Source organism: Phalangium opilio, unplaced genomic scaffold (assembly GCF_054372755.1).
Source record: "Phalangium opilio isolate 3A_F unplaced genomic scaffold, DU_Popi_V2 ptg000075l_1, whole genome shotgun sequence".
Taxonomy (NCBI): Eukaryota; Metazoa; Arthropoda; class Arachnida; order Opiliones; family Phalangiidae; genus Phalangium; species Phalangium opilio.
The window spans coordinates 145,078-158,969 of NW_028324184.1; the positions used below are offsets into that span (position 1 = coordinate 145,078).

The window sequence follows — 13,892 nt, forward strand, 5'->3', positions numbered from 1 at the left end:
AATTTCTCCAAAATTTTGTACAAAAATTTTCAGATAATTTTTGAAATAAATACCGGAGATATTCGATAGTTCAATTCGAATTAATTAAAGATAGGATGAAACGAAGTCAAAGAAGATTTTTTTGAGTCTTTTAATGAAGAATTAATAGGGTTATATCAATTAAGTTATTAAAGATAAGTGGCTAATCAATAAGGGCTGTTAAATACGCCAGGTAATGAATGACATTGTCAAAACTCATTAAAGATTACAGTTAATTATCCCAAAATTACTTAACTCCCTTACTGGGCGGCACTGGGATGTTTTAAAGTTTTAAAGTTTTTAAACACAAATAGACAATCTACCTTCCCTTTATAAACATTTTGGTTCACCCCAGAGCCGCGTAACCTGTGCCTTAGGGTGCGAAATTGGATGTAATTTATTTATATTAACAATTGGAATTTTATCTTTAAAAAAAATAAAACATTAAGAGGGTCATTTAAAGAAAAGAAATCAAAATAAAAACCAGTATTATCACTATAGTATTCTATATTCCTATTATCAACCGTAATTCATAGCCGGCAGCGAAAACAGTAATCTAAGAACCTTGTTAAATCATTTACCTTAAACACGCGATCTAAACCTATACTAAACAAACACTACAAGAAGAACGTCTTTCCAAAGCTTACGGAAGCCCAGCTGAACAGAAGCATATACATATATATTTTTTATAAACACAGCTTAAGGTTTAAGAGGCAATAAATTTTAAAACCTTCTGAAGTAATATCAAATAATATTACACCCAGCAATTTATCTATAACTGAAATTAATCGCAATTATTTAGGGTGGGAAATAATGAAACCTTTTTACGATATCATACCTCTCTCATTAATTTCAAAGGCTAATACCACCATGGAGGAGGAAAGTATAAACTGGAGTGGTAATCATACTCTAGGGTAACCGTAAAATTTACCCATAGTTCCCCGGTTTTAAGCTTTGGGTGCCACCTGTTTATATCAACAAAAACTACTATTTACTTTCGACTAAAATAGCAAGGGTAACTTCACTTTATAATAAACTTCCGGTCTACAATACTATAAGTTAAACAGCCTTAGGTCTGCGTGTAATGAATTTATCTCGCGGTACACCACACACACAAACAGACAGAGACAGTTCGTCTCTACACGCAATAGGATCGAGTTTTACTAGTACGTTTTTCACGCGGTTCCATTCTTAAAAGGTGTCTCTTCAAAATAAAGGGGAGACATCTCTTGATGTATGATATCAAAACTCATTTCTATCTTTCTCTCTGGTAATATTTCATAATAAAAGATAGTCATCTTTCCGGAAGTAACGAAGAAATAAAAAAAAAAGACTGTTTAGCGCCATCGCGATACACCATCGTGAGCGTGTGCGAAAAGCTAGGACGACAGTCGCAATTATTAAGTAACAAATTTCATATGGTGATTTTCTGGCTGAAGACTGGTTAGGTTAGGCTGTTCATTGGTCTCTAAAAGTTCATTTAGTAAAACCTATCGCGTACGTGTTTGTTATCAACAAATCAATGGAACATAACAAAAGTTCAGTTGGCCAATGACCAAGTGTCGTTTACTTGTTCTATTTTGCCCGTCATTGGACTGACAACTATGAGGCACTCTTTCTCCCAAATCATTGGCACTACCGCCACTCTATCATGTCCAAGATTGGATAAAGTCGATCCTCTTCTAACTAAAGCTACATAGCCGTGTAAGTCCTACAGATGATGCCCCTTGGCTACTTTCGAAGTCCCCCGTATCTTCCCACGATATGGATGGTGAGTCAAGAATAATAAAACGCGTATTATATCTATTTCGTATATACGAGTTTCGTTCGCTCGTCCTTCGTCCTACCGGACTCTAACAGGCTGACCAAAGAGATATTAAGCCCCGCGCCATGGTCTTAGTCTTAGTCTTAATAGAACCCACCCTCAGGGTTACCTAACCATCTCTTATCTAGTATTTTTCATCATACAGCTGCTGCTGGGGTTTATGAGGTTGTATTTTCAACTTCAAGTACAAATATTTGGGACGTAGTCTGCCATCTACGAATACTTTCTTAAAACATTCCGCTGAAAATCTTTTAAAGGGAGGATGAACTGGCGTGTATAAAAATATTTGGAGACATCTAGTTTCTTCGAAAGTTGTTGTTCGGGTACTAAAAGGGGCTTGGGCAATAACGTATCATTCGAAACTAATACTGCATGGGTTTGAAAAACTACTTGGGTCAACTTCAAGGGAGTTAAGTACGAATACACCGGTAATAACCTGGAGTAACCATCGCGATTCCAATGAGAAAACCCGTAAAATCCCACACACACACACACAGACGGACTTAACAAGTTTTCTTAAATTCAGTAAAATGTCAAAAGAAGTTTTCCTTTAATAATATCTAAGAGGTGATAGGTTTATGCCATTACCATAATATATTATTTCAATATTAGACCACATTGGTTACAGATCCCGCGTGTCTTGACAGTTGGCCCTCTTTGGGTAGTGAGGGGAGGGGGTTACTAAATAACTTAAGGGAGTGCCGAAATGGAACAAAATTGGAACAGAAAGAAGCCGGGGACGTATAAGCTTAAGTGTTTTTTCCAGAGTTATTTTTTCATTTCTATTAAACATAAACCCATATCAAGAAGAAGGAAGGAGTTAAAAAATGACGATATCGCGTGCGCGGCTCGTGATTATGATAGTCTAACCTATAAGCCAGCCAGTGACATGTAGGCCTAACTACAAGCGACTCAACCCAAACTAAAATTGATCACGTTTCTCAGTGGGCTTTGATTTCAAACCGCCCAGTCCGAACCGACCAAACGTCAAGTACAAAGTCGGTACGCGGTGGGTTTTTTTTTGCCTATCACGTTAGTAATTAAGGTGGAATTGAACTGGCCACCTCCTATCTCACACCCCCAACGTCGTAAGAATCAAAATAAAATTAATATTTTAATCGATTATGTCTTTTTCAACATCGTACCAGGGATAGATTTAATTTTAGAAGTAGGAATGGAGAACGGTTAGTATTTACTTCAGTCCGACTCATAGACACCCAGTATAGAGCCCATCCCTCCAACACGTAACGATAATTTTAAATTATTTTATTGGCTGCTCACTTAAACTACTTTTTGATGACGTTGCTGACGGGGACGGCGAAAAATACCCGTAATTCTATTTTACCTCTGTCGCTATGACCCCCCCGCCTCTTCTTTCATACCCCTACGTCCCGTGGAAGAGGGTCCGGGACTTTGATGCACGCCCAGATTACTCTGTTCTCCATTCCTACTTCTAAAATTAAATCTATTCCTGATCGTACCTAGAAACCCGTTAGGTTGTTTTGACAACTTGTGTGCCCAATTTCTTTATTTTTTATTTCGCTTGAAAACATATTTCGATAAGGGCAACACTGTTTTGGGTATTTAATTATAATTTTTGAAAGTAATATAATAGGCAAAATAGACCATCGGCATGCAGGGTTAAATTTACCGCGATATACTACAGCTTAGGATGACTGAGAAAAAAATACGGTATATATTCTGTCAGATTTTGAGTAAAGAAGTAGTTCGAAACTCCCTACGGAGTATACGAGTGTATTTTTGCGATATAGGTAAATGCATTTTGGATATCATACATTAAAAACAATTCCCATAAGACTTTTCGAGAGCACTCGCTAAAAAAAAAAAGGGATCCATCGTTTTCTAGAGCAAACTGACCATCCTTCAATACAGGAGTCGTCTTTTTTTTACTCCGGATAGGGTAATAGATGGGATGATTGAGTCTTGTATTTTTAAAAACAATTTTGTAGGCCTATATTATTAATTGAAAATTCAATTAGCAAATCAATTCCCTTATACACCTTCTAGGTTTCCAATATCAACAACTCTAAGAAACTTTACCTAATATACAAATTAATTAAATATGGTGTGTTCAAAGGCTTAACTTGGACAGGGTTCATACAACTTTTGGAAAACAAAATTTCCATGAGATTTCCAGGCTTTTCCACCATATGGGGTATCCTATGGTGCAAATGTTAACGAAGGAGGGGGAGGGGGAAAATAGGACTATAACATACTAAAAGGACATCCCCGTATCTCTAGTACAACCAGAGTTATGAACCCCCAAAGTATAGTGTAATGTTAATCCTATGGAGGGTATGTTCATGAACATTTAGCTTAATTACTCGGCCCCTGTTTGACGCAAATTTCCCTGATTTCATTAAATTTTACTAAAAGCTCGAAATTTCCCTGAATTTTCCCTGAGGTTTTTGTCAACTATTTATTTCCCTGATTTTCCCAGTTTTCCAGGTTTGTATGAACCCTGTTGGAATGGAAACTCATATACCTTTACTAATTAAAGGTTTTCTCAAAAATAATCCGCATTGTAACGTCAATTTTGGTTAAATAAATTTTTGAAAGAGCAGCTAACAGATTTTCCAATCTCTCTGACCCTTTGACGAGACTTCAATAACACTGCAACCATCTCATACGCGAGTACCTTTGGTCTCTTGACCCCCTCAATTTTAACCTCGTCTAGGAGAAAGAAATTTCCCGAATGGTTACGTATAAAAAAGGAACGAGCAAGCGGCATCGTGCTACTGTTTCTCGCATGCATGACCGCCTTTTGACTGATGGGTCATTCCTATCTCCTGCAGCGCACACTTGACCAAAGGGGGGGGTCTTTCCCCTTCTTATATCGCGTATAACTGGGCGTTCGCCCATCCTTGGACGCCCGGCGTGGCTACTTTAGGGGGCACACGGTCTCTCCCGCAGGAGGAACTCAGTCTTTCGAGCGCTTGCTTTTTTCTCCCAGACCTGACAGCACCCCATAACTGGCCGCTCGCTCGCCCTTCTCTCTTTACTTATGTACATACTATAGTTTTCCCGCCTATTTCTCTGTAGTAAAACTGAGATAGAAAAATCAGGCATCGGCTCTTTTTCCAAAGTACATTTTTTATACGCCATATTTTTATGGATATGTATGTATAAATAGGAGTCTGGTTCGCATTTAAGGCAATGTTTGTTCGTATTTTTTTAACTTAAAAATGAGCCCATGTTTTCCAATATACAGATTATGTTAATTTAATTCTCTTTAAATTAACAATAAATATAATAAAAAAATAAGGGAAAATTAAAACTTGAAAAATCTGTTGAAATAATTGATATTGGACGTATTTTGAAAAATATTACCAGACTAATTTACGAATTATAAATATTAATTGATGGAAAATATTTGACTACTTCAGGACAAACGGACAACCCACTAAATAAATTCAGCATTCCAAGTTACGCGAGTAGTACGTTGACGCGCTTATACCAGTAATATCTAACCATTAATAACTTATATAATAATAATTAACAAAAAAAAACTAAAATGAAAACCACACACGGCATATTCGAACACTACCCTTAACGTTTTCCACTCCATAAACATCTCCATTGGGACGTTCTCGTGCATTGCGGTACATTTCCAAACACTATATGCACGTACCCGTACGAGTTAAGTAGGTTTTCCTCCCTCCCCATTCTCCCCCCACCAACCCGGGCGGGTACCCATGCAGCAGAGTCTCACTCTCACTTATGCAATTTTGGGCTTTTTACCCCCATTTTTATCCCACCCTCAAAATATACGTTATGTATATAGTTATCCCTAGCAGTAGCATTGGATTTTTTATACAGGGTATGTTCTTTTGGTCCAAATGAGTTAAAAGTGTCACCAAACCGAGGGGGTCCAACAAACAAACCTTGATAGGTCCCCTAGAACAAGGAAATAGCCAGACAAATGGAGTCCTTAGCTTTACTTTACCAACGTAGGCGTGCTTTTCTCATTTAACAGTACACTTTTGATTCTTAGATTGAAGACAATTGAAGGCTGATTTGTCTTACTACATATTTTCAACTATTTCTTTGTTTTAGGAACCCATATCTCCAAAACTAAATACACTATTTCCACTCAGTTGGACGCATGAAACGGTGCACCCTTTAATTTTATAATGGTAGACTTATCACTTGAAACACCCTGTACAGGCTCCCCCATACTATAGCTCCTTAAGGAAGACTCACCGGCAATGCATTTTTCTCACCACCCGTCTCTCTTTCTCTAGTCAGTGATGGATTCCTTCCGCCTACGGACTCTCCCCTGGGACAATCTCCGCTATACTAAAGCCTAACTCCAGCAGAAATTCCGTAGAGATCAAAAACAAAAACGGATAGAGTATGAAAAGAGATGAAAAAAGCCAGTTTATTTACAGTAGGAAAACGCGTTCTTAAGAAGATATGGAATATTAACCCCCTCCCCCCCCCAAAAAAAATGGGTTTAAAAACTTTTATTAGGTATTAAAAGGGAAAAACCTTTTAAGAAGGCAAAGAATTTATTAATTTCTGATAAGAGTAGGCCTATAGTTCATATTTAAAAAATGATAACATTTACCCCTGATAATTTGGCTGGCCACTATGGTATGGCGCTAACGAATTTCTTAAACTGTTGAAAAATAAAAATAATTTCAAAGACATGACCCTAGCTACTTGATTAGAATATATAATAAAGTTGAAAATTAAAATTAAAAAAAAATTCGTCTATCAAAGCCTTTTTGTGAATCTTCTATAGGAAAAACGATAAATTTTCTAAGATCAAGTAGAAAACTAAAGCCTAGAATGTTCCCACCCATTCGTTAGAAATCGAAAATTCCCGACGGCTGAAAGAACCTTATTACATAGTCTTTCGTGTTTTACGAAGATTTTATTTTTATATCGCCATGGGGAATTATACCATACCCTTGTACATACCTAGAGAATCATGTATTTTTTTTATTAAAAAGGGGGAGATGAGACGGGTGTATAGAAGTACATTCACGAAAAGAAAAAGAAAAAATCCAAAACGATATATCTATTCGCGCAATCTTGGGAAATGAAAAAAGCCCAAAAGCTATCAAGTATGATGACGCGAACATCTCGGAGAAGCCATGGGCGCAAGGCGGACCGAAACCAAAGCAAAAACCGACCATCATCCTATGGATGGACTATAGGAAGGATCGCACTACTCTGTCCACGTTCGTATTGTTTAAAAGGGTGGTTCGGTTGCAATATTTGAAAGTATCATGTTTTCAACGTTAAGTCTAACTTTGCCTACCTTCATGGCCATTGGTCAACCAATCAGCGCGCTACTCTTTAATATGAGAGCTTTCTGTAGGAAGGCGAAGCAGAAATCAACCCAATATGGCTACTAGAACCCCGGGTAAGACATTAGGAGGGTGTGACGTAGTTCTACCTCCATTGGTCAACCAATCAGCGCTCTACTTTAATATGGGAGCTTTCTGTAGGGGGGGGGAGGTTAGCATAAATTCACCCAATATGGCTACTAGAACGGCCGGGAAAGACATTAAGAGGGTGTGACGTAGCACTAACCCAACTGAAAGCACTGTATATCCTTGGAGGTTTTCCTTCAGAAAATGTTTAAGTTGAACCGGACCACTTTTCGCTCGCTATGGGGGCCAGATGCCGTTGCAAATTTACGTAAGATATTGGCAAAGAAAAGGGGGAGGGGGGAGGAGGTTGGCATTTTTGATGTTTAAGGATTGGGGCGATTAGCACCTAGATCACGCGTATACCTTGGCATTTAATCATGGACGCTTCACTATTTTTATACACCACCTTATATCCCCTCGATTGAGGCGACGCATTTTAATCGAGATGATATTTCTTTCTTTTTCATCTTAAACTAAACCTCGAAGTCTCTTAAAGGATATTCTGTACAAATCGGCGCTGCTAAGTAATAAATTGTGCAAATTAGCGGGCTGGTCCAGACGCGAGAAAGGCATGTAAGTCGGGTCCAATTAATGTTCTTGGGGTTAAAAGGGGATGTTCCATGACTATTTTAATCGAGGGGTCCCCACCCCTAATTTTTTTAATCGCTGATAAAGGATCCTGTTTTAATTATGATGGGAAATGTTAAGAACTTACAAGACATTATCGCTTTCAAATCGCATCTTTCAAATTTTCCTACAAAGTATTTCGGTTAAAAAACATAAGCCTATAACGCTCTCCATAAGTAGATACCTAAACCCTCCTCGTGACCTTATAATTTTTTATCATTTGTATAAATGTTAGTTAAATAATTAAAAATTTATAACATTTATACACGTTTCAATTAAAGAAAACAAGTCTCCCAACGTTGTATTTCTAAATCAGATAATTGTAAATCATAGTTGCCGTCAAAACAACGAAGGAGGAAACAGTATATAGTCACGAATCGTCGATTATTCTAATTCGAAACGCAAAAAAAAAAGGTTTATAATTAATATAATAAAACCTAATTCGAGCGTGACTAACGCTTACTATATTGAAAATTATAAAATATTTACACAATTATCTAATTCCCTTGAAATTCAAGACTTGGAGCGAGAGAGGATGAGATGCGTGCCTTCAAGTTGTAATTATCATGTCACAATTACAGATGGAAAAGGACACACAAGTTTAAGACGTTTAATATTTAAATATTATTGCGGGATTAGCGGCCACAAGCACGCTTCAATTTTATGTTAGGAACGATTTAAAATTTAATAGTCGAATATTCTAAATCCAAGGGCAATTAACTTGTCGATCCAAAAATGGTACTCGGATAAAGGGAAGATATTACAACAATTATTATCCGTGTCATTTCAATGTACATGAATTTTCAGAAACGTTCTACACCTAAATAAACCCATTCTTTTCAAAATGGCTGACGTAAGCAATGACCCAAATTAGTCACAACAAAATCAAATTGCAAACATCGAAGATATTTTTTTAAACTATACTTATAGTATAAAAAATGTCTCTAATGTTATACTAAATAACTAATAGGTACCCATCTTATTAAAACGATTGCTGAAAAAGATCGTAACCAAAAGACAAAGTGAACTCCACCCAAATTTTACCATTAAATCATTTAAATGGCCTTAAGGCTATCATTTATTAGATCTGGGAGTTGATTTCTTCTCTCCCAAGTCGAAATGAATTATCACGTTTTCTTAATATAAATTCTTTAAACCCTATTGTTTATGTAAATACACCTAATAAACCTTGATCTATTTTTCAAAAAAATTAGAGATCACAAAAAAATCTGATATTGTTTACTTTCTTTAAAAACCAAATCTTATAATATATATAAGATAGCGGTTGGTATGTTTGTTTGTTATTTACCCTTTCATTGCGCGTTTTTGGTTCGTAGAAAATTTATTTAATTACTTAAAATGTCGGGTGCTAAAGCTAAATGGATTCAAGTTACCCAAGCCGTTACATCCAAAACAACTTTCGACAAAAGAGCTAAAGAAAAAGACTACTTCAAATCGTCCGGCAGTATTTGCGAAGAGAGTTTCGGTGGCTCAACATTCACGCCAAAATATGTAAGTATTTAATAAAAGCTGAATTACCGACCGTTTAGTAATTAACGAATTAGGTCGACGACAAAATGAAAGACTCGGCTATGCACCTATTTTGGAGCATTTCAAATTGCAATAAAGGGAGCACCAAGAAAAAGGATTTCTTAATTAACCGCGAACTGGACACTTTGAAGGAAGAAAATGGGACTGATTTTCTAAAAGATTTGCTGATACATATATGCGAGCTGGACCATACGGTACGTTAATATAATTAACATTTAACCAACCTTAATTTAATTCAAATAAATTATTTTAGGAATTAATCAAGCAAGGGGTTCCTATAGTTGAACTATGCGGGAAATTCACCCGTTTCTTAGCCACCAAAAAAGCCAGTCTTTCCTCGGGTTCTAGCAGCTCCAGTGGGTCCAGTAAAGGATCAAATACAAGCCCAGGAGGACACGACAAGTCAATGAATGACATCCCTAGTTTCAAAATCAATCCTTCTAAAAGGAACCTGAAACCGCAAGTGGTTCTAACATTGAAAGACTCTCCTCAATTCAAGAGGAAGAAATTGAACCCCGATGATATGAAACCGGTACCAACGGTCAAGAAGGTCAAACCAGGGGCCTTTAATTTGGCTAAAGCCGTCACCAACTCTGTCCGAAAATCAACCACCGGTCTTAGAAGATTCGTCAGTGGTAGTGTCATAACCAAGAGCGCGATTTTGAACACTAATAAAGATCAAATCAGTTTCGACATAACGTCGTATGTTTTAGATGCTGTCCGCAGTCATCAAGGTCATGTAAGGTCACTTACAATTTGTATAAATTTACAAAAGTTAATTACGATTTATTAAATTTATCCGCAGTATTTGATTCAATCTCAACCCATTAACAATTTCCAAGCGCAAATTAACCTATCCATCATGTTATGTTGGGTTTGCGGTAAAAATTCTTACATCAAAAAGCCCGATTTTTACATACAAACCGAACTGGACGTAGCTAGTCAAGAACCAGGAAGAACAATTGAATTCTTTCAAGTAAGTAAACAAGGATTAAATGTCCTGTAATTAAACCTCAACCGTGATTTACCCCCCTAGGAATTGTTAGCCACAATGAGCAAAATCAGCGCTTCAGCCTTATCTAAAGAGGGCATCAATTTGGATTTGGCCATGGGTCACTTGGCAATCTACGTTGTCCAACAACTGAGGACAATGGAATTACAAGTACGAGGTTCACCAAAGTGTCGAAGATTGTCCGATCATGGGATAAAGAGATATAGAGGCCTGACTGAGGTTGAAGTGGGATTAGTTTGCGATAACTCTAAAGACAACGATCAAGTTATAAGATTACCAAAAAGTCGAAGAGTGGTCAAACCTATTAGGAAATCGCTTACGGGGACGCAGAAAAAGGATCCTGTTGCCATAACATTGTTCAAGGATTAAGATGATTTATTTTTAATGGAGAAAGTTTTGATTTAATTGTTTTTAATTTAATACGTTTTAATAAAATATTCTTTTTAAATTCTAATACGGTGAGAATAACTGCTTAAACTTCGAACGAATATTTTCCTCTTCCTACATTTAATCAAAAATGGTCTAAGAACATATCTAGTCCACAAGATTGCGACAAAAGAAAATTCACTGAAATATATCAAAATGAGGTAAAACTCGCATATTATAAATTTTTCAAATTTAAACGTAGATTCGATTTCTTATTTTCTAGTCAAAAAATTTGTAATAAATAATTACGTTACGCTCATTTTACGATAAAACCGTAGAAAATATGAGGATAAATATATTCAGGGGTCATTTGTGTTTATAAATTTTGGAATAAATGTTTAGTAAGCTGATGCAGCCTTATATTTTGGGATTACGGTGCACAAATATTTAACGTCATGGGGAAAAGTAGGATATCCGGACACGTGCTTCGGTGCATTACGAAATCTTTTCCAAATATTACGCGAATTACGCCACGAATTAATGCAAAGAGTGCACTTTGAGTTAACCTAGAATTATAATATCGGGTAACTTATTTCCTGATTTTAGTATTGTTCGCAAATGGGTTAGGTATATAATAACACTTACAATATTCAAACATTCCTCGAAACCCAAACAAACCCGCTTCACTTACGGTTCCCACAAAAAAAAAAAAAATGAAAAAAGAGATTTGGTTCAACGGGGACCCCCAGAAAACTTTTTATAAAGTCGATGATTTGGGAAGAATAACTAGTTTACCAGTTAATTTAGTCCTCGTCACGTTCATGGGTTAAGGAGTATAGAGTATAAATACTAAGGAAACCTTAAGAAACCAAATATTTCTCTAAAGTTTCTCATCTAAGACAAACTATTTAAGTATGATTAAAGCGCGTTTTTTAACGTTGTATTTGACCCTTTTGGGCGCAGCAAGCGCGGCCGTTCTAGATACGCAAAATTACCCTGATTGGGAAACTTACAAAGTAAATTTTAAAACTAATTTTATTTCCTCAATAATCGTCTTTAGAAAAATAAAAACCGCGGATTTGAGTATGACAGGTCCAGAGCTTTAATTTGAGAACTTTCAAGCTAAAAACGGACCATTTTAACTCAAATAGATTAATTAAGTTGAACTAACTGAGCCAATTTTAATTATCTCGCTTTGAAACTATTAATTAACTATAATCACGTATTTGACCTTGCATAATGGACCACTTTTTTATCTTTGCGCAGGTTACTTTCAACAAGCATTACTCTGACACGGAGGACCCTAAACGTAAAAACATCTTTCTGGAAAACGTAGTTAAAGTTATGGCCCATAATATCGAAGCTACGCGTGGACTGCACCATTACACATTGGGAGTTAACCAGTTCACCGATGTAGTAAGTTTCATTCCAGTGAGATCTAAACTTAATCATTATGGAACTAATCTTTAATAATTAACGGTTCTCATCATAATTAATAGTCGTACGAGGAATTTTACCTTCACAATGGTATAGCGAGATCAGTTATACTGCCTAACAACTCCGACCTAACGGGCAGAGCGGGACAAGTACCCGATGAATACTTTATCCCGGACAAGTACAACCAAACCGTTCCCGAAAGCGAGTTGCCAATTAAAGTGGACTGGAGGGAAAAGAACGTGGTCAGTCCCGTAATTTCCCAAAAAGGTTGCGGTTCATGTTGGGCCATATCGGCAGCGGGTACCATGGAAAGTATCTGGGCAATTAAAACTGGCAAACTGGTACCTTTGAGCATACAAAATCTACTGGACTGCGTCGATAAGGATGGTAAAGACGTTTGACTTATATCTTTTGGAATGTTACGTATCTTTACACTGTCTGAGAAAAATAAGATCCTGGTTCAACTTGACCTTTGATTTAAAAAACGTGCTAAAATTTACCTTACTTTCAACTAAACTGACCTAAAGGCACCATAAACAAAGCAAACCTTAAATATAATTAATCTCATCTCATTGATTAACTTAATTGCAGGTAATAGTGGCTGCGATGGGGGTAATGTTGACGCGGCTTTGGAATACGTCGTTCTAAACAAAGGAATTGTTAGTTCCGATTGTTATCCGTATTTAGCAAAGGTAAAACTCTTATTTGGAATTAAATATTATTTATTTGTAACCCGATTTATAATAATATATATAAATTTTTTGTTGCAAAAATCAGCAACAACACTTTTGTCACTACACTACTCGTTGCAAAGTTGCATCTTTCTCAAAATTCCTACAAATCGCTCCGGGAGATGAAAAGAGTTTAAGGGAAGCTGTTGCTTTATATGGGCCGGTTGCCGCGTCTCTAAACAGTGAAGCTGTGGATTTACAGCATTACAAGTATTTATTTCCTCTTGCTAAATTCTGCCTATTTAACTTTAAATTAATATTCTGCAATTACAGAGAAGGTATTTTCAATAACCCCGCTTGCAAGAAAGACATAACGCACGGTGTTCTTATTGTTGGTTATGGAACCAGCGAAGATGGTTTAGATTACTGGATTGTCAAAAACAGGTAACACGTAATTAAAAATTAATGATTTTCTCATTAATGAAACTAATTCTTCATTTGGTTTTAGCTGGGGAACTAAATGGGGAGAGAATGGATACTTTCGTTTGGCAAGGAATGGAAATATGTGCGGAATCAGTAATATGGCTAGTTTTCCCGTCGTTTAAATGTACAAACTCTTCTTAAATAATGTCCATATTTAAATATTAACTTATTTGTATATACCATATTTTAAAATAATATTAAAAACTAACAATGATTATGATGATATTTGAGTTTCATTATTATTTTTTTAAAGTTTGCTCCTGTATATCTTAAGAATATTATTTCTCGAAGAGCGTAGGGCCATCTACAATTATTTTAACTTATAAGGAGAGAACAAAAATCAATATCCCTAAATTTATTGAATGGATTCAATAATTTTATCAAGAAAATGGCGCCATCTATAGACTCAAGTTGAGATATAACTCTTACTTTAATTTCTAATTTATGATATTATCTTAGAAAGATTGGGTTAATTGCACGCGCCATTAACAATATGA

At 36.2% G+C, this 13,892-nt stretch overlaps 4 protein-coding genes across 4 annotated transcripts in view; 3 read left to right on the top strand and 1 right to left on the bottom strand.

Moving 5' to 3' along the window:
* The window catches only part of LOC149658559 (uncharacterized), a 121,346-nt gene that overhangs the window by 107,203 nt on the left and 251 nt on the right, over positions 1-13,892 (bottom strand). The window lies entirely within an intron of this gene.
* LOC149658561 (cathepsin S-like) lies at positions 1,760-13,538 on the top strand. Its single transcript, XM_089844114.1, has 7 exons — positions 1,760-1,789; positions 12,071-12,220; positions 12,304-12,628; positions 12,833-12,933; positions 13,019-13,182; positions 13,246-13,356; positions 13,421-13,538. The coding sequence occupies exons 1-7, from the start codon at positions 1,787-1,789 to the stop codon at positions 13,515-13,517; spliced, it is 951 nt and encodes a 316-aa protein (XP_089700240.1). The 5' UTR covers positions 1,760-1,786; the 3' UTR covers positions 13,518-13,538.
* Positions 9,235-10,219, top strand: LOC149658562 (uncharacterized). Its single transcript, XM_089844111.1, has 3 exons — positions 9,235-9,387; positions 9,441-9,620; positions 9,680-10,219. The coding sequence occupies exons 1-3, from the start codon at positions 9,235-9,237 to the stop codon at positions 10,217-10,219; spliced, it is 873 nt and encodes a 290-aa protein (XP_089700237.1).
* On the top strand, positions 10,289-10,891 carry LOC149658563 (uncharacterized). The gene is made up of 2 exons (XM_089844112.1): positions 10,289-10,402; positions 10,463-10,891. The coding sequence occupies exons 1-2, from the start codon at positions 10,289-10,291 to the stop codon at positions 10,805-10,807; spliced, it is 459 nt and encodes a 152-aa protein (XP_089700238.1). The 3' UTR covers positions 10,808-10,891.